The sequence below is a fragment of the Pyrus communis genome, chromosome 2, assembly GCF_963583255.1.
Source record: "Pyrus communis chromosome 2, drPyrComm1.1, whole genome shotgun sequence".
In the NCBI taxonomy this organism is placed as follows: domain Eukaryota; kingdom Viridiplantae; phylum Streptophyta; class Magnoliopsida; order Rosales; family Rosaceae; genus Pyrus; species Pyrus communis.
Genome location: NC_084804.1, coordinates 3,111,431 through 3,132,407, shown reverse-complemented (window position 1 = coordinate 3,132,407; position 20,977 = coordinate 3,111,431). Strand labels below are relative to the sequence as shown.

General features: G+C 36.6%; 4 protein-coding genes across 5 annotated transcripts; 3 read left to right on the top strand and 1 right to left on the bottom strand.

Moving 5' to 3' along the window:
• Positions 1–1,719: 1,719 nt before the first annotated feature.
• LOC137722356 (uncharacterized) lies at positions 1,720–8,044 on the top strand. The gene is made up of 5 exons (XM_068461344.1): positions 1,720–2,107; positions 2,619–2,850; positions 3,019–3,239; positions 3,321–4,888; positions 4,998–8,044. The coding sequence occupies exons 1-4, from the start codon at positions 1,720–1,722 to the stop codon at positions 3,602–3,604; spliced, it is 1,125 nt and encodes a 374-aa protein (XP_068317445.1). The 3' UTR covers positions 3,605–4,888; positions 4,998–8,044.
• LOC137722333 (protein FRIGIDA-ESSENTIAL 1-like) lies at positions 3,743–5,027 on the top strand. Its single transcript, XM_068461309.1, has 2 exons — positions 3,743–4,888; positions 4,998–5,027. Exons 1-2 carry the CDS (start codon positions 3,743–3,745, stop codon positions 5,025–5,027), a joined length of 1,176 nt encoding a protein of 391 aa, XP_068317410.1.
• Positions 8,045–11,723: 3,679 nt separating the features above from the next.
• On the top strand, positions 11,724–12,829 carry LOC137725156 (auxin-repressed 12.5 kDa protein-like). Its single transcript, XM_068463748.1, has 3 exons — positions 11,724–11,884; positions 12,023–12,227; positions 12,487–12,829. Exons 1-3 carry the CDS (start codon positions 11,779–11,781, stop codon positions 12,524–12,526), a joined length of 351 nt encoding a protein of 116 aa, XP_068319849.1. The 5' UTR covers positions 11,724–11,778; the 3' UTR covers positions 12,527–12,829.
• A 1,170-nt stretch (positions 12,830–13,999) lies between these two features.
• On the bottom strand, positions 14,000–19,520 carry LOC137725155 (putative E3 ubiquitin-protein ligase RING1a). 2 transcript variants are annotated; one of them, XM_068463746.1, is made up of 10 exons: positions 19,227–19,520; positions 19,009–19,051; positions 17,808–17,866; positions 16,402–16,483; positions 16,126–16,246; positions 15,987–16,028; positions 15,074–15,601; positions 14,782–14,889; positions 14,466–14,675; positions 14,000–14,301 (listed from the first exon to the last, which is right to left on the bottom strand). In XM_068463746.1, the coding sequence occupies exons 1-10, from the start codon at positions 19,318–19,320 to the stop codon at positions 14,272–14,274; spliced, it is 1,317 nt and encodes a 438-aa protein (XP_068319847.1). In that variant the 5' UTR covers positions 19,321–19,520; the 3' UTR covers positions 14,000–14,271. The 2 variants fall into 2 exon arrangements, with proteins under 2 accessions (XP_068319847.1, XP_068319848.1); XM_068463747.1 differs by lacking the exons at positions 19,009–19,051; positions 19,227–19,520 and adding an exon at positions 18,716–18,991.
• Positions 19,521–20,977: the final 1,457 nt, after the last annotated feature.

The window sequence follows — 20,977 nt, the reverse complement described above, 5'->3', positions numbered from 1 at the left end:
CAAACACCTTTTTTATATCAGTTTTTTTTTTTTTATACCCACTTTATATAAAAGTACCTAAGTACCAAACCAGTATTTACAATACTTCTATAAGCTTGTTTAACTTAATTTCCAAGCGAGGAAGGAATGGACCCTTGTATGTTATTTCTGCTCAAATTTCTGAAGAACAAAACATGCGTTAAAAAGGCTGTAAAACACTCGGACTTGCTTGCTGTCGCATTTATGCAGTGAGTACCATTTCATCGAAGTTTAGCACGTCAAGTTGAATAAAAAACGAACATGCCATACAGAAGCTAACGAACTTCGATTTTGTTATTCAAAGCAAGTGTTAGAGAGGAACTCATATGCTTCGAAGATCACGTAATTTGGATAAGTCATTCGGCAAGAATCCCTTCATCCCTTGGCTATCCAGAGCCCTGTGCATGCAGAGTTAAAACACTCATTACAGTCCGTCGATGACCGACTTGTTGCTTGTTCTATCAAACTGGCAGTCAGCTCCGCTCCATGGATGTTGTTCGGGGAGCACATTGATCACCATTCCACCCCAACCGAACAGGAAGCTCCATTGTTTTCTTCAATGACAGTAATGCCTCAACTGGTAATTTTTTATTGTGAAGTAGAAAAGGAAGATAAATTAGTTACAGTTTCAGTAAAATTTTGGTAATAATTGGATAAAAGTCACACATTATGTGTTTTTAAAAAGTCACCCTAAAAATTAGATAACATTTTGATAAATTAGTCACCCTAAAAATTATGTAGTCATTTATATGCAAAAATAAATCGACGATTTAAATAATAATTAGATTAAAGTCACACATTATATGTGTATTAAAAAAAAAGGTTTAAAATAACCACAGCAAGCGCCCTAGTGGTAAGGGTGCAGAATATGGCTCCCCAATAAATATAAAACTTTGGGAGGTCCCGGGTTAAATGCTTTGAGATGATCAGTCTGCTTGATTGTGATCATGGACAAAATGAAATTCCTCATAGCCTCTCTGGGTCTGGAAGGGATGGATAATCATGGTTTGTCATTAATTATCCCCCTTTACATGTAAAAAAAAAAAAAGAATTAAAAAGAATTTTTAAGTGAATAGAAATTAAAATAAAAAAGGGAAAAAGTAGGAAGTATGAGAGAGAGTGTACGAGTAAAACTATGTGTATGCGGGTGAGGTAAGAAAAAAATTAACAAATTTTTTTTAATATGTAGTTTAAATAATAAATTCTTTTTGTTTGACGCAGATTATAGATCTATACTAATATACAATGCCAATAGCCATTTAAGGTCACAAGCTTCACAAAAAGTAATGGGACATAAATGCCCCCAAACAAAAATATATTATTACGTAGAATATCCATAAATTTATTCTAACATGGTCTAATATTATTCATTTAGTTCCCAAATATTTGACTTTATTTTTCTTGGATGGAGTTGTCTATCTGCTTTTGGAATATCGATTACAAAAAATGATTCTTGTCGGATTTTTTTTCTTGAGGATTTTAAGGATTATGTGATTGTTCATGGTACATCGTATAATTAGTTATTGTTAAATATTACTTATATTTAATTTTAAATTTTAAAATAATTTCTAACCGCACGATATACGATATACGATAAACGATAACGATCACGAAACTTAGATTCTCACAAGAAGTATCCGGCAAGGATTCTTTTCCATTGATTACATGGCACATCTACGGTTTTTTCTAGTCCAAATAATTATGACATCAGCACTACCCGGACCCAAATTGCCTTGTGTTCCTTGGCCGACGGAGATCAGGGAAGCTCTCAGTCTCAGCGTCCCCGCAAACCTCCACACCAGGTCTCACCGTACCAACGTGTACAGCCGCGCACTGAGAATGCCTCACAGCGGCGATGACCAATCTCTGGAACCGGCCGAATGCTCCGACTCGGATATCGAGGAAGAAGAAGAAGACCCCGAGTTGTTAGAAGAAGAAGTGGAAGAAGAAGAGGAGGAAGAGCAGGAGGCGGAGGCGGAAGAAGAAGAGATGGCGGCGGAGGAGAATATGGAAGACGAAGCAGAAGGAAGGGTTGAAGTGGATATGGATATTTCAGATTCACCAATTCGAGCCCATGATCATCAGAACGGTTATTTAACTCTTCTATTAACCGAGTTTAATTTTAATTTCTTATAATTTGTTTGATTTTTTTTTTTTTGAAATTTCGGTGTTTTTTTGCTTCTTTTGACTTCGAATTTAGATTGATTGTGTAAAATATGGCTTGATTGTAGCAATTCATGTTTCAATGCTGTGCCTTTTTATCTTAATTGGAAAATTTTAGGTGAAATTAAGTAATGCAATTGGGTTATGACGAATTGTTGTAAACTTGGAACTGTAGTTTGAAGAGTTTGGGAAAAGGTTTCGGTTTGCTCGTTTGAACTTATAGGTAAAGCATTCTACTTGATTCGAAATCCATCCGTTATTCGATTCAATCATATATCCCTTAGCTAGAAGATGAATGTGTTCCAGTTTTATAGAAAAATTTAGATCAAGGATAACTGGATTGTTATCGAATACGTATCAACATTCTATCTCTCACCAACATTTTGGTATAAAAGATGATTATGTGGTTGTTAACAAGGATGCTGGAATCCTTTCAGGCCAGAGAACCTCTGTAGACCTACGCGATGATGGCAACAGTCATCTGTGTAATAGTGAGATTATGGATGCTAAAGCCGCCAGCTCATGTAGAGTTGGCGGGGAAGAGATGGCTGATGCCATCCCGATGAGGGATAATTTAGGTAAGGAGGTTAGAGGTGTTGTGAATCCAGAGGATGGGATGAAACAAGTGGACATGCGGCAGAGGAATGATAGAAAGCAAATGGATTCAAGGTGAGGTGATGTGTTGGCCCCTTATACGTTTAAAATCTTTTCATTGTAGAACCAAAGCCAATGCATTTTCAATATTTAGAGTGTTGGATTAACGTGCGTACCTGGTGGCTAATTATTTACCTTTTGAACCAAACCTTCACCCATCCCACTAACTGTCAGGTTTTTCAGGTCGGGTGCTTTTGAGATATGGACCACAATTACGTCTCCTGCGGTTGAGACTAGTGATCGAAACAAGCACCCAGCTATTATATGTGATTTCCATGCGAAGGGTTGGTGCATTAGAGGTAGTTCTTGTAAATTCGTCCATGTAAAAGATAATCCCATTAGTTCCCAACCACAACCTGAGGGAGATATTGCTAATTCTACTAGAGAAGTCCAGCTTGATGAAGGTACGTTGTATCTTCTTGGGTATGGATGTCAAAAAAGTGCTCTCCTATGACGTTCTTATTAACACCCTTCTATTGTAACAGGCCTAAGAGACATTACTGAGAGATCAAGGTCACCTGGTTTTCGTGAACCGCTGGCCTCTTCAAGTGGAAGTGATTTTGCATTTTCTTCACATCTCACATCTGAAAAGATCCGATTTTTGGAACACATAGGAAGGCAGCACCAGTTTCATGAAAAGCGCAAGTTTCCAACAGTTATAGAGGAGGAATCAAATGTGGGCGAGTCCACTGTTGCAAAGAAATTGCATTCATCCAAAGATGATCCAGGCTTTCTCTCTTCGCTTAAGGATATAGAAAGAGATGATTAGACACGAAATTGGCTTTCTGATAAAGATAAATCTATATTTATGAGCGGTTTGCATCCTGAACCTGGATTTTTTTCAAATGGATCTATTTCATCATCAGGCAAGTACTTTATAAGGAAGACCTCTTCACATACGAGCGGTATGGGGGAACCAGATGGAATTTGGAGCCAGCATGTGCACCGTGTTCATAGTTCCCCACTCGTGAACCTTGCTTTAAATTCAAGCTCAAGAAATCTTTCAACTACTGGCTTGTTTCCAACTAGCCGTATTTCATCTTGGACTGGATTTTCGTTGCCTTCTAGTTCTTCCAATCTCGATGCAAGTCCTCATGATACTCTTAAGCTTTTTGATCGAAGTAGGGATTACCGGTCTTGTACTAGATTACCTCCCTTGCTGAAAAGCTCTTCTCCCTTCTCTAGTTCTGAGTTGAAAAATTTTCCTGTGACCAGCGTGTCATTGTGCTCAGCTGAAATTAAAACAAAAATTTCTTCAAATGACTGGGAGCCATCTGTGCCTTTCTGGCCATCTTTTATTCTTCCTCATGCATTTCTATCATCTTCAGGAAGGCAGTATGACCCTCTTCGGGACAGCATTGAGTTACCAAAGTTAGCAAACATCTCCGGTGAAACTTCTTTCTATCCTGAAGGGGCAACCGCTGTGAATAAATTGCATCAGCAAATACATGGTGAATCTGCTAGTGGGACCACACGGACAGCTTGTGAGGGTGATACAAACTCTATGTCTTCACATAATACATATCATGAGAAGGTATTAGATAATAGCTGCTATATACGTGACCATAATTCACCTGGCACTGAAGCAGAGACATTGGGGACTTCTGCTGTATGCCAAAAAGGAACCATGACTGGAGAAGAAAATCCCTTGGGCCCGTCTCATCTCAAAGGTAGTACAAAACAAAACAAAGCCAGTACGGCGTATGGTGATTCTGGACATGAAAGTGACTGTTCTAGACACCAAGAAGACATAAAAGTAGATAGATTTAGAGATAAGAATGAAGTGGATGGTGAACATTTGACAGACGGGAATGTACAGCAAGAATCAAAAGCTGTGAGGAATTTCCGTGCAGCTCTTGTAGATTTAGTAAAAGATATGTTAAAACCAAAATGGCGTGATGGTAGTCTCAGCAAGGATGCACATAACATGATAGTCAAGAGAGCAGTAGAGAAGATTATCAGTGCTTTTCAGCCCCATCAAATCCCACCAACCATAGAAACAGTTATGCAATACTTGTCTGTATGCCGTCCAAAAATCTCAAAGCTTGTTGAGGTTAGCCTTTTCTTTTTCTTTAATTTCTGGTGATAGTGTGATGAAGCAGATCTTGGGTTTTGAGTATACAATTGTTCATGGAATCTGACAGCCACTTGTTTCATTGCAGGGATATGTTGTAAAATATGGAAAATCTTGAGATGTTAGGCCAAGTGATTTTTCTTTTGCAAATTTTCCTACACAGTTGACTAATCAGAGGTCATGGACGGTTGGTTTAGTATCCCCTGTTTTATATAATCAAAACTGAGTTTTTGTAGAAAGTTTTTAGTTTTCTTACAAGATTTATTCTTTCATAAATTATTTATGTTACTGCCAATTCATAGATTGTGAGGTAAATGGTGTCATAACTAGGACTTATCTTAGTCTGTGTTATAAGAAAATGGTTATCATTCATTTCATTTTTATGCAAGGAATATTGCATTAGGCTTGAATTAACTCAGCTTGAGGGTCTTTGCAAATTTTACCAAGTGTGTAAATGCTGGTTCTTAGTCTTTCTAAGGTCAGTCTTCAATTCTTAGGTGCTGTGGAGTGACAAGGTTAAATGAAACATTTTGGTTTGGGAAATTGGGAATTAATGATACCCATTTTGGACCCTGTGAAATTGAACTTATAGTATGTACATTAGTCTTCCATGAGTTAGGATGGATATGTAATTGATCAATTTTTGGGTATCTTGATTCTTGAGTTTACGTGTACCTTTATACTGCCTACAAAGCACTTGGAGAGTGGCAGTTTTACTTTAGGATAGTGAAGTGAATGGTTCAGAAATTGTAAATACTTAAAAGATGTTCAATTTAAATTTATGAAATTCGAGTGGACATATAATTGCTAGCAGTGTAATTTGAAGTTTTACTCTTCCTCCTCCGTCCTCATTTTTTTTGTTATCATGATCTGTAATTGTTCAGATTCTTCTGGGTTGTGTTTCATTATGTGAAGACAAATGTGGATTGAGGTACTCTTATTTTTCTATGGCTTGCTGTTATTTCATACTTTGGTAATTTACTCTCATGTTTGATGTGAAATGTTTTTGACAGTTCCATTCCCGTGGAGTCCTAAAACAGTTTATTGTCATGGAGTCCTAAAACTCAGATTTTCTTTCGGAAAATAACTTACATATGGGATTGTTGGTGAGGTCTGATAGCTGCAACTACAAAAGCTGTAAAATTAATCATGCTGTAATAATTTTCCATTTTCCCATCTCTAGAATAAGTTACGTTTGACCAGATGTATGGTTTCTCAACCCGAGTCAAAATTTGTTATCATAAAGGCCTAACAAGTTTCAAAAAGTAGCTTAGTTTTGGTATGATCAAGATTAGGATTAAGTAAAAGAAAAGGCAAACACAGGGCTTGGGAAATGATCTGTAGTGTTAATGTTAGTGTTAGGTCCAGGCAGCCTTACACTATGAACGACTTCAGTACGTTAGAAACGATACTGAGATGCCATGAATCCTGTTGGATATCAGATAACTTCATCTGATCCTGGTAGGTTGAATTATACTTTTTGTAGTTCTCTATACAATGCACTGTGCTGTATGATGAAGCGTTAATATAGATTATAAAGAAGTCGGGACTGTTTATCGGTTTATGGCATTGACTGCTGCAAAACAGATTTGTATTAGTGACTTTAAGTGACCTGAGACTGTTGAGAATCTATCATCGAGTTGTTTATTGATCAGAGCTTCAGAAAAGAAATTCATATCTGAAATTTATTGATTATTGCTAACTGAAACAAACTCAGGTTATATTGAAGCCTCACTTCGAAATCTAAGTTTTCTTCTCTACTATTTGAATGGACTTCTGATTAGCTGAATTAGAAAGAATTGAAAAGAAAAGGAGCTTCATTTCAACATGACTTCCCATTTTGTTCTGATACTCTATGTGCTCCCTCGATTGGCTTAGCAACTTGGCATTCCTTGCAAGGGAAGAAAAGTGAGTTGAATATTTTCTTGCCAAACGATGATCTTGGCGCAGGCTTCTCCTTTTTCTCTTGGTTTCTGGATTCTGGAATTGGCTTAGCATATACTTCTGTGCCACTGGTGGTTTCAGTTGATCTCTTATTTCTGGCATCAGTTGATCTCTTATTTCTGGTAAGTGTTGCTCGTACTGGACCATTGATGCGAAGCTGGTCAGTCTTGAGACGTTGCGTTGATTCAAACGCAGTTGCTTTTGGTACGATCTGACCATTCGAGATCAACAGGTCTGCTGGGTAATGCTTGATTGGGTCAGTGACAATGGACTCTGTGTGACTGAACTCAAACTCTGTGTCTTGTTTGTGAATTTGATTAGCATTGTTAGTAGGAGGAAGGCACTTGGATTGCTGATCCTGAACACAGATAAGGCCCGCGAATGATAAGGAATCGAGTGAATTGCTATCAGCTGCAGCATCCACAGCGATCTTGTTTTGCAGGCGGGCTGCCATTGCTTCGATGATGATGCTTTCATGGTTCCAAGCTTTCCAGGTTCTATATATACACTTCTGGATAAGGGGAGCAGGTGTGGATTTGAAGTTTTGAACTATTTCTTTTTTGTCTTGTTTGTTTATTTTTCACTTCTGCTGCTTTTGCCGTATTGTGTCAGCCATGATATACTCTTCTCCTTCTATTATTTTGGATGGTTAGGCAGCTTGGAAACAACGAGATATGATAAGAATATTTCGAATATTCAATATAGTTTTTATGATTCATTAATTGCGTAAAATTTGAAACTAGCCTTTGATCTATTGGTATCTGTCTATCACTTGGTTTGAGAAGGTTTCAAGTTCAACTTACATAGATGGCAATGATGATTTATACTTGTGATGAGTTACGATACCTAGTTGCGACTTGCGGCAAGTTTTGTTGGGGTATTTTCAAAGTTCGACTCACATAGATGTCGAGAATGATGTATATATGTTAGTGATGAGTTTGATACATGGTTGTCGGCAGGCAACTTGTAGCCTTGTTGGTGTGTTTTTTGGTATGGACGTGGATGATACCAAAGAATTAACTGGTGTTAAAATGGTAAAGTAATAACAAGGTTTGGATTGAGTTTGTAGAAATTATAATTTTTGTGGAATGGTTGTGGGTGCGGCCGGACGCCGACTCCCACGAAATCTGTTCATCTACAAAACCTTAAAAATAAAGATAGCTTCGAGATTCCAAGGAACTTTTGTCTGGTGCTTTTGATCTCAACATTAATTACAAAACTTCGCTTTAAGAAGCTGATGTTATCGAGGATGGCATTAGCAATGTTAATAAATAGAAATACCAAGGGACTAACCACCATGGCTGTCCAATAGTTAGGGATGAATTTCAGACTCGTATTTCACAAGGCACGTTCCGGGTTCAACCAGCGGGAGGTTGAAATGTCTCTGTGAGTTTTCTTAGCCTTAAAAATAGTGGATTGTCATGGCCAAGGTATATCGCCAATATTGGAAATATTGGTAGTCCAAAAACACGGAAATTTCGATGGAAATATCGGGATATTACTGGTATCAATAAAAATTGAATAAAAACCACGAAAATTGTAAGAAAAACTTGGAAATTTTTATTGAAACTTTGCAGGATGTTTATTTAGTCAATTATCTATTAGTTTATCACAAAAAATTGGAAGGAAATGCATTGCATGATGGATTTAACTGATTTAAGTTGATTATATAGCGAGTTGGCAAACATTGCGAGTGTAGAAAATATGTAGTAATTAATGAAAGAAGTTTAAACACACCATAATCATTTATATATAATGAATTAGTACAATATTTTACGCTTTATACATTGCATGGTAAGATACATGAGTGACTTAGTACCACATAGAGTTCCTATGAGGTTCAAAATTTTCACTATCTTCATCATCTCTATGTGTAGAGTAAGTGTATTGTGAAGAGTAGTCATCAAATGATAAATCCCCAAAATAGTTTTGCATGTAATTGTTAACATGCCATCCATGGTCGCTTGATTCCATCCCAACAGGAATGGGATATGAAGGGTAGGGAAATGGTTGGTTATGAGTATAACCATAGTTACTACTTCTCACTCCAACAGAGTCCGAAGTTATAGATAACAAGTTAATAACAGAGTCCGAAGTCCTAATATTAAACATATTAATGAATAATAACCAATTTAATAATAATCCAATTTAATGAATAATCCAATTTGATAATAAAACCTAATATTAATAAAATAATAAAATAATAAATAACATTAAACATATTAAAATTATCCTAGGGAATAATTATACAACATTACTTAATTACTTCAAAAAATTAACATGCAAGTATTATTTGGTTCTTAGATCACATGTACGGGTCCACACAATTTTTTTTTGTTGTTGTATAAATTACAATAATATAAATATAAGTTTGTAAACTTACCTTAAATATGGAACCCTTTGTGTTGAAGCTCTGAAAGGGCTCTGGAAAGGCTTTGAAAGGGCTAAGGAAAGAAGAAGAAACGAAAAGGTGTAATAGAAGTGTGATGATCTGATACTCCGAATGTAAAAGAATTGGAAGTGACACACGGTTTTGAGTATGAAACCAACAACCACTACTTTTTGTCTTGTCAAAAGTTGGCCGGTTTGGGGGATTTATATTATATATATTATATATTATATTATGTAACTTATCATAACACACACACACCACCACACACTCATTGACACACACACCGACACACACACTGAATTATTATGTTTATTTTATCGATATTACCCCGATATTACCGATATTATCCCGATATTACCGATATTATCTCGATATATTGACGAAAATAAGGTGGATACGTGTGAAAATATCCCCCTCTCAAAAAAATGATATTATCGGCGAAATATCGCCGATAATATTGATATTTAAGACCATGGTCATGGCGAAACAAGTTGGTCCCTTTTTTTTTTTTTTTTTTTTTTAAAAAAAATGAAATGTTAAGGGATTCTCTCAAAATTGAATTTTTCATGAACTCTCTGCCATCTCATAGTTTACTGTCAATTTCTATGCTAACATTATAAAATATTATGTTAAAAACATGAAGCAGCAGATAATATATAGAGAGCTCCACTTTTGAGAGAACACTCTTAAAATTTCTCTAATTAAATCACCTACTTACGAACTAATGGAATGATTTTGTTGGTGGACGTGTCTTCGTCCAATTGCTTGCTACACAATATCATCACTATTTGACTATTTCGTCAAAAACCTAGGTTGATTGTTGGGCCTTGAAACCGAGTCCATTTTCTGGATTCGGGAGGTGGATTCGGATCCGGAAGGTGGGTCAAAAACTTTGGTGTGATTGTTGGGCCTTGAAACCGAGTCCATTTTCTGGATTTGAGAGGTGGATTCGGATTCGGATTCGGAAGGTGGGTTTTGGGCCTTAGGTTTAGTTTGGAGAGAACACAATCTGCCAAATGAAGGGATGACCCGATTGTTGCAGTTGTATGAATCCTTGAAGATGCTCCAACGCTGTTATCTCTTCTAAGATTAAGCTCTAGTTTAGTACTGAGGTGATTCTGGCTATTTTTTTTTATGTTTGGTAAACATTCAGCTTCAGTTTTGTTTCACAGTTTTGGGTGAAAAAAAACTAAAAACACAAAGCTGCAAAACTCAGCTTTGAAAAACCAATTTTTTTTCACATCTGTTTTACATAAAAGTTTATCAAACATTATAACACAGTTTTTTTTTTTTCAAAAGCACTTTTACAAAAAATTTTACCAAACATTCTGCTGCTTTATTTCACAGCTGCTTATTCTCACAGTACAATATAATCAATTTTTTTTCAAAAAACAACCAGCCCTAAAAAAAACATATTTCATTAATAAAGAGGATGAAAGTAAATTTATCCTTCTAATCCTATTATGAGTTTGGAGAGAATTAAAATCTCTAAGTTTCATTTTGAATAATTAATCTTTCACTCTGGATTTGGTTGTAATTTTTTTTTTTTTATCTCAACATATTTTGAAGCTTGGGATTCATGCAATCCAGTCGAATCTTATGTACCAAATTATGTCGAGAATATAGCCTAGATACATTAAATATAATAATATCGATAAAAAAATTTAACTAATTATATTATTATACTTAATAGTTAATATACCGAATGTGTTTTTCGCGTACTAAAAAATGTGTCGCACCAAACGAGCCACTGACAAGAATTGAGGACTTGTTGGAAAATACGAACCCCAATCAAAGTTTTCCACATGTCAGTCTGACCCATGTCTCTATCACTTTGTGGGCCCCACATTGTTCTGAGGAATAGGACAAACGTTTTTGCATTGAGTGTACACTTGTGAAGCAAAGCCCCAAGTAACTGACATTTAGATCTTAGGTGGATATTTTATGGCGGGACCCAATTTTAGCAAGTCTTCAGTCTTATCCATTTCCTTCGTCCTTTTCTCCACTCTCATGTTTACTATAGCCACTCATCTTAATTATAGTTAAAAAGTAATGCTACATAAACTAAATTGTAGATAAAATTTATAAACCAAAAAATATGGAAGCTTCTAACTAGATTATTAAACATTGATAAACATGATTATTTTTTATTGACGACATATTATTTAAGTTGTAAATTTTATTTACAAATTTAATCGCCTTAACATTATTTTCATAATTCCTGATTCAATATCAATGCCGCCACCCCAGGTGGAAGTAGCAAAACAAAAGAAAACAAAAAGATAATGTTATATATACATTTACTTTTACTTTTTACGTACGTTTGTTAATTTTTATCAATTGATTTTTTTATTATATTTTACTATTGAAAATTGAGAGGATATACAAAAATAAAATTGAGTGCATTAATAACATAATTTTTTAGCAAAATTTTAATGAGAGTGGAGATATTTTAGCTTCAAGTTGTATTATAAATAGAACCATCTAGATCCTAGATAGAAAGAGTGGAAAAGGAGAGAGAGAGAGAGCAAAAATGGTTCTGCTTGAAAAGCTTTGGGATGATATTGTCGCCGGACCTCAGCCTGAACGTGGCCTTGGCATGCTTAGGAAGCCGTCTCCTAAGCCCTTGAATATCAAAGGTAAGACAATTATTCTCTGAGCACGACGTTCGTTCTTTCTCCGTCGATCATTGTCCCTTTTTAATATGTTCTTTGCTATGGATTTAGAGGTTTTTACTTTTGGGTTTTAATTAATATTAACTTGGTCATGTTTTGAAGTGGAGGGAGAGTCGAGCAAGTTGGCGATGCCGATGAGCCCCGGAACACCAGGCACCCCAGGAACCCCGGGCACACCAGCTTCCGCTCGTGCTAAGGACAACGTTTGGAGGAGTGTGTTCCATCCAGGTAGCAACCTTGCCACCAAATCCATGGGCAACCAGGTTTTCGACAAGCCACAGCCCAACTCTCCCACCGTCTACGACTGGTATGTATACGTAGCCTAACCCTAATAACGTACGCATAGAACTAGTTACAAATTTTTAATCGAAAAAAAAAAAGAACCGAAAGATACAAATATGGATACTATAAGTACCGTGATTATATACGGTTCTGTTTGTGCGTATTTTAATATTAACGTAAATAGATTTAAGCCGTAGATCGAGGATCTGTTTGTCGGGTTTAGATCTATATGGTTTCTTGTTGCGATCATGGGTTAACCTTTTATGTATGATCTGATCTCACAGGCTCTACAGCGGGGAGACCAGGAGCATCCATCATCGTTAAGGTGACGAAGAAACAACTGAGCTGACCAGCAGCCTCCAGGGGCTGCATGTAAATAGTGTACCTTTTCATCTCAGTGTTTGCCACGCGCCCCGATGAGGGTTTTCTGATGGCAATACGATTAGGTATCCTTATGGATTTTGTATCTAGGGCTTTCTTCCAGGAGAGCTCACTGTCTTGGAATTATGATATGTGAGATTGTCTGAACGCTTGTGCGGTGATGATTGTTGGGTCAGATCTAACGTTGGATGGTTGTGAGGAGCTGTCGTGTTTCTACTATAATCAAATAAATAAATATCTTCTGTATTTTATTAAACGTTATGATGCACTTAGTTATTTGGTTTTATTGAAGGGATCATCGGGTCTTTTCTATTAAGGTCACTGGATCAAGTGATCTAGATTTTTGAAATTTGATCAAACAATCACTGGATCAAGTGATCTAGATTTTTGAAATTTGATCAAACAACTTAAGTTATTATGATTAAGGAGGTTATGATCAAATTTTAAAAATTCGGATCGTTTGATGCGGTGGGCGTGATTCGGTGGGTACACGATCCGGTGGGCGTGATTCGGTGGGTATTGATGGAAGAGATCTGGAGCGAATTTCTTTCCAATGTTTCTATCTAAACGAGATAAGAATCCAATGAAGATTGAGGACGACTTTATACGCTTAAATACATAAATACGTCAACGTGGAAGTATTTCAAGTTGATCGCTTATTATACAGAAGATATTAGATATTTTAATTTTTTTTCATATTATAATGTGGTATATCGTCCTTGTATTTTTAATAATTTGGTCTGTACATGTAAAGAGACCCACATGTCTATGGTTAAGGAGAGAGAGTTGCAATTGGGACGTTACGTGAGGTTGGTGAGTGGGGCCCATTGGAAAGAGAGAAATTATGATACATTATCTTTGATCATAATCTTCATATGGTCCATAATAAAATGGAATCATGGAAATGGGAGATTCACCTATTTCATTTTTGTTCAAGGACAAATTAGGTGGGGGCTAGGCTTCGTTTTGGTGTGTTGGATTGAATTGAAATGTTGCTTGCATTACAATTTACAAACCCGCAGATTGTAACGTCTGTTGTCAATAAGACAATAAAATAATACGGCATTTTATTATTGGTGGAATCATCGAAAAGTTACTGTAATGTCTCTTATCAATAATACAACACTTTTTAACACTCCGCACATTGTATTATTGGTGGCGTCCCGCAACGCATGTAAATCTTTCTCGTTGAGTGATTAGATTGGATTATACAGAAAATAAATCTTGAGAGAGAGAGAGAGAGAGTTTACTTTCAACTTTGGGATACTGCCTGATTGAAAAGACTATTTTAAAGACTGGAAGAAAATTCATAGGGTTGTGTTACTCACACCCATGATTCATTCTCACAAACTCCTCTCAATTTTCGATCGTAAGATTGAATGAAATGAAGAAAAACAAAAATTTAACAAGAGTGCAAGAGGTAAAAATGATGTTATAAATAGCACTACCCAATTCACATTGTATAAGTACATATAATATAACAGTTGAGTTGGTAACAAGCTCGGAGCATGACATGGCGATTTGCATCTGCATCCAAATTGCTCTGTACTTGGCGGCGAGTTTCTAAAACAGACACTCTTCTATTCAACAACATTTGCCAGCAGCTGGGTGATCACAGTAAACATAAAAGGAGAAGGAGAAGGAGAAGGTAGAACCACTTGTTTTCAGATTTCTCGTCATCGTCGGCTTCAGTTCCACTTCTTCTGATATGCCAAAATCTGCAAAAATCATACATACAAATAAGCACAGTATTAAGAAAGAAAAGGAAATTTTTAAAAACCTGTAGACTCTCTCTTTCTTGACACGCAAGCCTTCGTCCCGCACAAGTTTCCCGCTAGCTCTATTGATAGTGTGAAATTTGAAAGAAGTGCTCACTGCTCACCAGATAGCCAGGAATGAGATTGTGAGTTCTAAGTTCTGCCAAAGTTTCTTCTTCTTTTAAAAGTTGCAGGTTTTCTTTGCTTGAATCAAGAACAAGAGACTTGGAAATTTGAATATTGGTGGCAGTTGAATGACTGAATTCGGCATGCAGCTCTTTCACCAAGTATATTTCAACTTCTTCAGCTTGACACGCGGTTCGGAGAGCTACATACTGTGTACAAATAAAACCAGTTTCGATATGGTGACGAAAGCTTCGGAGATCCGAGACAGTGAAAAAGCCATCAAATGAAAAATGCAGCAAACAGCTGAAGGATCACCTGACATAGTTGTCCAACTGACAGAGTAGACCTGCAGCAAAGATATGGCCGCTGCAAACTTGGTATTCTTTGCTCATCTAAAGATACAAGCAGGAGGTGGATGTCCAACTGAAAAAAATGAGAAAACGTTTGATCCAACCATCTCGGTACTAAAGCAGATTGCCAGATAAAAAGTCTAAATGCACATCATATATACATAGCTTGTGTGAAGGAATGATCTCAAAAGGCACTGCTCACAGTCCCCTATCACAGAGGAGTCATGACAAGATCGTCAGCCTAAACTCTAAATTACCTCGTCATCAGTATCTCCCGGGTTCCGAAGATACTCTACCAACTTAGAGAGACGGATGTTCCTGGCATTTTTACCACTGCCACCACTTGTACTGCCATACCGTGTATGACTCCGCATGCCACCTTTTCCCCAGGAAAGCCTCTCTGAGCTGCCAACACGCCCCAAAGATGCACCCAGAATCTCTGATTTGTTCATTTCATAATCATTTTCATCATCACTATCTGCATTAGCAGCTGCCGATGAGGGCTGATAATATCGATCTCCTCTCCATCTTTTGGATCTCTTCGGTCTTGGTTCTGTGCGCTCATCACCCGATGATAAATCTCTACCGCCATCATCACCATTTACATCCTCATTGTCATTGGACCCTTGATGTTCAGCAACATTTCTATAGCTCCTTCTCCCCCTTGCATTTCGATAGCTACCCCGTGATCTCCTCATAAATGCAGCTGCAGTGGCTTTAGCTGTTCGTTTCCTTCCTAGTGCCTCGGTTTGTCGTCGAAATGTCTGGGCAATGGAAGCTTGGATCTGTGCAAATAAGCTCAAAGATCAAGGGCCCGAAGCAGAAAAATAAGAACAAAAAGAAATCTCTATACAGTTCCACTAACTTCATGGTGACGAGTAACACCTAAATGATGAAAATGCGATGATTCTAGTGTAATACCTTATTATGTAGAAATTGCATTCTTTTCAGTAATGGGACACAGATAAGACCCACATACAAATAGATAATCAAGTCTTAACTAAAAGTTTCAAGGAATTACTGTTCCAGGGTTTTACAAAACCATATAACTCATCAATTGCATGAGAAAACTAGAATAATTCGCAGTTTGTTATTTTTCTTTATTTAGGGTTAACTTTCAATTAAACTATATTATTATCCCTAAAAGAAACTTGAAACTTGAATAGTCACCTGCTTATTGCGAGCCTTCTCCTCTTCATGAAAAGCCAATTCCTACAGGAGGTAATCAACCGTCAATTCTCTCAGTTATAATTTAACTTACAAAAAATAAAATTTACAGTTGAGATGTTGTAAATCAACATCGTAGTACCTCTTCCTCATACTTGTCAATATCCGGATATATAGCTGCAATTAAGGAATCGTAATTTGGGTCATCTCTCAAAGAGCGACGACTTGCACAATGGGTGCGGCAGGCAGGGCATTCGTTGTTCCTGCAGCAAAACCCAGTTACCAGTATTGAGAAGTAAAGCCACAAACTCAAACTTTCTAATACTTTGTAACATCCTCCAAACAAAATCTGTATGACAAAAATAACTTGAATGTTCATTTGAATTAAAAAGGAAAAAGTAATAGTTTGAAGACGTACCCCAGGCGCATGGACTTGTCAATGCATTCCCTGCAGAAGCGATGCAGGCATTCCATCACTGTCCTTGTTTTCCGAATGATCCCTATAGATACCAAACGGTGAATGAATTTCTTTTCTTTTCCAATGTGCGAATGTAAAAGGGACCAATGAGTACTTTGCTTTATATAGTCTGATTAATTGTCTTAATATTTAGAAAAATTCTAATATGAACAAAGAACTATTGGATGTGAAAATTCTCAATCTTTGGACATTAATTTCAGCCTGCATAATTAACATAGATTTAGACCGTCCAAATGGTTTTAAGTTATATTGGCACATCAATAAGGCTGCTTGTGTTTATCAGAGGAAGATATTCAAAAGATAATATAAAATTTTAAGGCCTTAGATATAAACCTGAGGATATAATTCTATTTCTTCCAATGAATTTACCATGACATAGAAACTTATGTGCTTCCGTTAACAGAGTTATGGGCCAAAAAAAAGAGAAAGTAATAAGTTTGACAGCATTGATGCTTTGTTGAGCTGAGATGACCATCTTTCAATTAATATGTAACTACCTATGAGCTACTATCATGAAAATATGACTCTGTAAACAGAGTAATTCTGTTGAAGAATGTAATCCATAAATTCTCTAAACAGAGTAATTCTGTTGAAGAATGTAATCCATAAATTCTAACATATATAAAAAAACCTAACAACTGCAATTTTAGGGAAGAAGATGTTAGGACCAACTCAGAGTCGCCACAGAATTTGCAAATATAACTCTTAGATATTTTTTGGATAAAATATTTTACAAATTACACAAAAAAATTCTGTCTTTAAATTATATTCTTGTAAAAAGAAACAACCACAAACTTCTGAGAAAATGAGACAAATATTGAGCTCTCTACCATACCCAACTACAAATTTTATGCAGTATAAAAAAGTTAAAAACAAAAAATTTCATGTCTATGTCAGCAGAGCAAACACATTGATAGTGGGCATGGGATTTCTCATAAAGGTGTATGGATAGAGTTGAAACAGAAAACAGCGGAACCAAAGATCACTACCCTCTATTGGTAGCTGATGTTTTGGCACTGACAAAGTGGCACACACAATATATGGTTTCGGATAAGTTAACAAAACCAATATTTCTGACTTGTATGCAAGAAAACTTTTAGACAAAGGCATTTCAAGATATTCTAATATCAATGCTGCCACACAACAAACGACATAAGCATGCGAAGCTACTATGATGTTCTAGAACTGAACTACAAACTTCCCTTTGATAATAGATAATGAGCTTTATTCTATGCTGGTCCCCAACAATATTACCTTTTACAAAAAAATAGAACCAGAAGAGATCAAAATGCTTACTTCCCATCTTGATCCAGTTATAATCCAAAATTTAGTATGCCAAGACATACCTAAACAGATGGGGCACTGGACTTCTTTCCGAATTTCTGACAATTTCACTATGACAAATCTGTGTATATTACCAATAAAAAGAAAAATTAGCATAGAGCAGATGTAATGTATAATATGTAGGTTGCCCTATGTGCAAGTTTTTATTTTTGCACGCTTTATAATTATATAAAGAATGAAAAATGTGTGCACTTCAATTTCTCAGAGGGAAATACAGAACCTAGCACAAAAGAGAGAAAAAAAATGAAAGTACAGATTTTCTGCAGAAAGAGCATCTGTAAGCATAGCCAAGCCCACCTCGAGCCATGATCAGATAAAATATATCATTGATCATTTTATAATATTGATTTCGTCCTCAAGCATAAATCCATCATTACATGGAACTTTTCATACCATTTTATCAGCCTTATGCATATCGAAACTAGAACATAAACTGCTGCATGTTATGGGGTTGCATTTTGCAAGCAGCATACAAATGCCCAATTCAGCATGCATATTAACGTTATTGTCAGCATTGTTTACCATATCCCAAAACGAAAATAAGAAAGTTAGTTGCTTTCTTTTATAAACATGGCAACAATTCAATCTAACGAGTAAAAACTAGCAAGCTTGGCGTGGTAAATATTCTGTAAGTAAAACACTTCTATGTGGAAGTTTAGCAGAACAATGAGAACCCAGTAGAGTAAGCAGGTTGTTTGTTCCTTCAGCCAAGCACCAGCAAGACTGAGAGAGTGAGAATTTCTGCTCGAAATGACCCAACAATCATCGAAAATTTTGACAAGAAGCGAAAGGAAAATGATCAGACTCTGCAGCTAATGAGCAAACCAGATTGGGCAACATGCTTGAACCACCCATGCACGATGGAATTTGAAGCTCGAATTCAAAAGATCCAAAACCCAACTCCACCAACCTTCTTCCCAACACAAACACAGCAATCCATCCCAGAAAAACAGAAGAGAAAACCCACATCAACCCAAAAGCCATTGCTTTCACAGTCGCATACACACGTCAATCCACCCAGCTCAAACCCAGCAGCCGCTCGATTACCACAAACAAAACAAAATCCAGCACGAAGATAGGCATGCAGATCCAAAATCACACCCAGCATTCGAACATCAAACAGTTACACAATAAACGGAAACGACCACCAAAAACAGAAGAAAGAGAAAAGCAATGAAGAAAAAAAAGAGAGAAAAAGCTCACTCGTCTTTCTCTTCGGTGCTCTGAGACGGGCTTCGATCGGACTCTGGGGAGCAAAAGGGATGAGCGAGAACAGATGAAGCAACAGCACAGAGAATCAGAGAAAACAAAAATCCAAAAACCATGTGAGGGGGAAGAAACGTGCGTGTACGGTGTTTGTATATGCGGTGGGTTGGAAAAATCTGGAGTTGGGTTTGGGCGTTGGGAGAAATAAGACGTACCCTCTTCGTCTTGCGGCGTTTCGTGGCTGTTTTCGCGGTGGTTCTGCGGAGGATCATCTTCCATGGCCTCATGGGTGCGCTTCTGTGCCGGCATTGCTCTGGTTTGCAGCGGAACTTTAGCAAGGAACGGAACCGTTGTGTGTGAGGTAAAATTGTTAGCTGATTGTGGTGCTCTCCGAGAGAGGAGATAGAGAGGTATGAAGGTGGCGGTGGTGGGCGGTGGTGGGTGGTGGAGTGTGGCTGACCAGAGAGAGAGGCGGAGGGGTAGAGGCTCGTGGTCTTACCGAAAATTCCTCTATTTATAAAAAAAAAAATTAAAAAAAAATGGAGACAATTCAAGCTTGGGTAATATGGTAAATATATCTTACTTTTTTGCTTTACTTTTCTGTTTTTGTTTTTGTTTTTGCTTTTTTAATTTTTGGGTTTACGTTGAGTTGCTGGCAATTCCTGGATTTGTAGTAAAAATAAAATCATAAAAATTATAAATTATAAATTAAAAAAATAAAAATAAAAATAAAAACTCTCTAATAGAACAATTATTCTTTCATGTTACGTACTATTTAATGATCTAATAAATTTAACGATTAATTTTGCATGTAGAAATATAACAAATTTGTATAAGGATTAAATTTTGCATAAAACCTATACCATTTAATGATACTTTCATCGGAAATTCAAAAAGGAGAATATTGATTGATTAACTAACATGCACCCGAATCTTATTTTCTCTTTAATTTCTCTCTATTGCCACCGACTTGTTATTGTTATTGTTATTGTTTAATTTGTTCTTACTAAATTAGCCCTAAACCGATACAAGTCCATTATCAATCTATTAGATTTGGAGTTTCATGTTTTCTTAACATTTTTGTTTTGGTTTTGAACCTTTTTCACCAAATACTTCATTGATAATGTCTAAGTTTGAAATTGGGATTCGCAATAATTTATTACGTTAAAGTTGAGCGTATTGAGTCGGGTACAATGAAAGTATGGCTAGAGATTTGCCAAAGTAACACGTCTGACATTCATTGGAAGATATTGAATTTGTCAGAATGTTAGATAACTAAATTGTGGCTTATTATTCCGTGTTTGACGTCTCTTATGCTTATTTTTCAACTGAAAGCACCATGTATCTACATGTATAATCAAGATCTAACCAATAAAGTATCTATAAGACAACGCTTTATTCATCTAATACGCCAATACTCTCCTAAACAATCATACAGAGGGGAAATTGGTAAAAGTATCCACTTGTTTCTGTTTGCTTGAATTCGGGTGCCCTTGGAAATGAATGACTTGATTGTGTCTGCGTGTCATTTTCTTTTGGCCTTTTATACAATCCAGTCAAGATTTACTGTACATAAGGGATTTGTAACTGGATCCCCGCCGGACCTAAAGGTACTGAGTTCAAAGATTAAATGATCCGGGCCAGTGAAATTTGATTCAACGGCTACAAACAGGGATCCCTCTAAATTTATAATAATTGTAACCGTTTGATCAAATTTCATTGGTCTCGATCAATTGATCCTTGGGCTAAGTTCTTTTGAGTTTGGAGAGGATCCGGTTCCATTAACAAATAGCATGACAATGTTGAACCTGAAAAAGAACTTTATGCATAGATACAGTTTATGCAATCCTAAGCTTGAAGTTCTCTTTGTATACTCGCGCTGCATCACTGATGCATATAGTTCGGAAAAATGGATGTTGAATCTTAGTGCCACGGTTGGGAGGGAGGAACTGTACATATGTCCTTG

Coding starts and splice junctions, on each gene's coding strand:
- LOC137722356 (XM_068461344.1), top strand. CDS start 1,720: ATGACATCAGCACTACCCGGACCCAAATTGCCTTGTGTTCCTTGGCCG. Junction 2,108..2,618: donor AGCCCATGATCATCAGAACG/GTTATTTAACTC, acceptor GAATCCTTTCAG/GCCAGAGAACCTCTGTAGAC. Junction 3,240..3,320: donor AGAAGTCCAGCTTGATGAAG/GTACGTTGTATC, acceptor CTATTGTAACAG/GCCTAAGAGACATTACTGAG.
- LOC137722333 (XM_068461309.1), top strand. CDS start 3,743: ATGGGGGAACCAGATGGAATTTGGAGCCAGCATGTGCACCGTGTTCAT. Junction 4,889..4,997: donor AAATCTCAAAGCTTGTTGAG/GTTAGCCTTTTC, acceptor GTTTCATTGCAG/GGATATGTTGTAAAATATGG.
- LOC137725156 (XM_068463748.1), top strand. CDS start 11,779: ATGGTTCTGCTTGAAAAGCTTTGGGATGATATTGTCGCCGGACCTCAG. Junction 11,885..12,022: donor TAAGCCCTTGAATATCAAAG/GTAAGACAATTA, acceptor CATGTTTTGAAG/TGGAGGGAGAGTCGAGCAAG. Junction 12,228..12,486: donor TCTCCCACCGTCTACGACTG/GTATGTATACGT, acceptor CTGATCTCACAG/GCTCTACAGCGGGGAGACCA.
- LOC137725155 (XM_068463746.1), bottom strand. CDS start 19,320: ATGCCGGCACAGAAGCGCACCCATGAGGCCATGGAAGATGATCCTCCG. Junction 16,484..17,807: donor CCAGTGCCCCATCTGTTTAG/GTATGTCTTGGC, acceptor TGGTATCTATAG/GGATCATTCGGAAAACAAGG. Junction 16,247..16,401: donor GACAAGTCCATGCGCCTGGG/GTACGTCTTCAA, acceptor GTTTTGCTGCAG/GAACAACGAATGCCCTGCCT.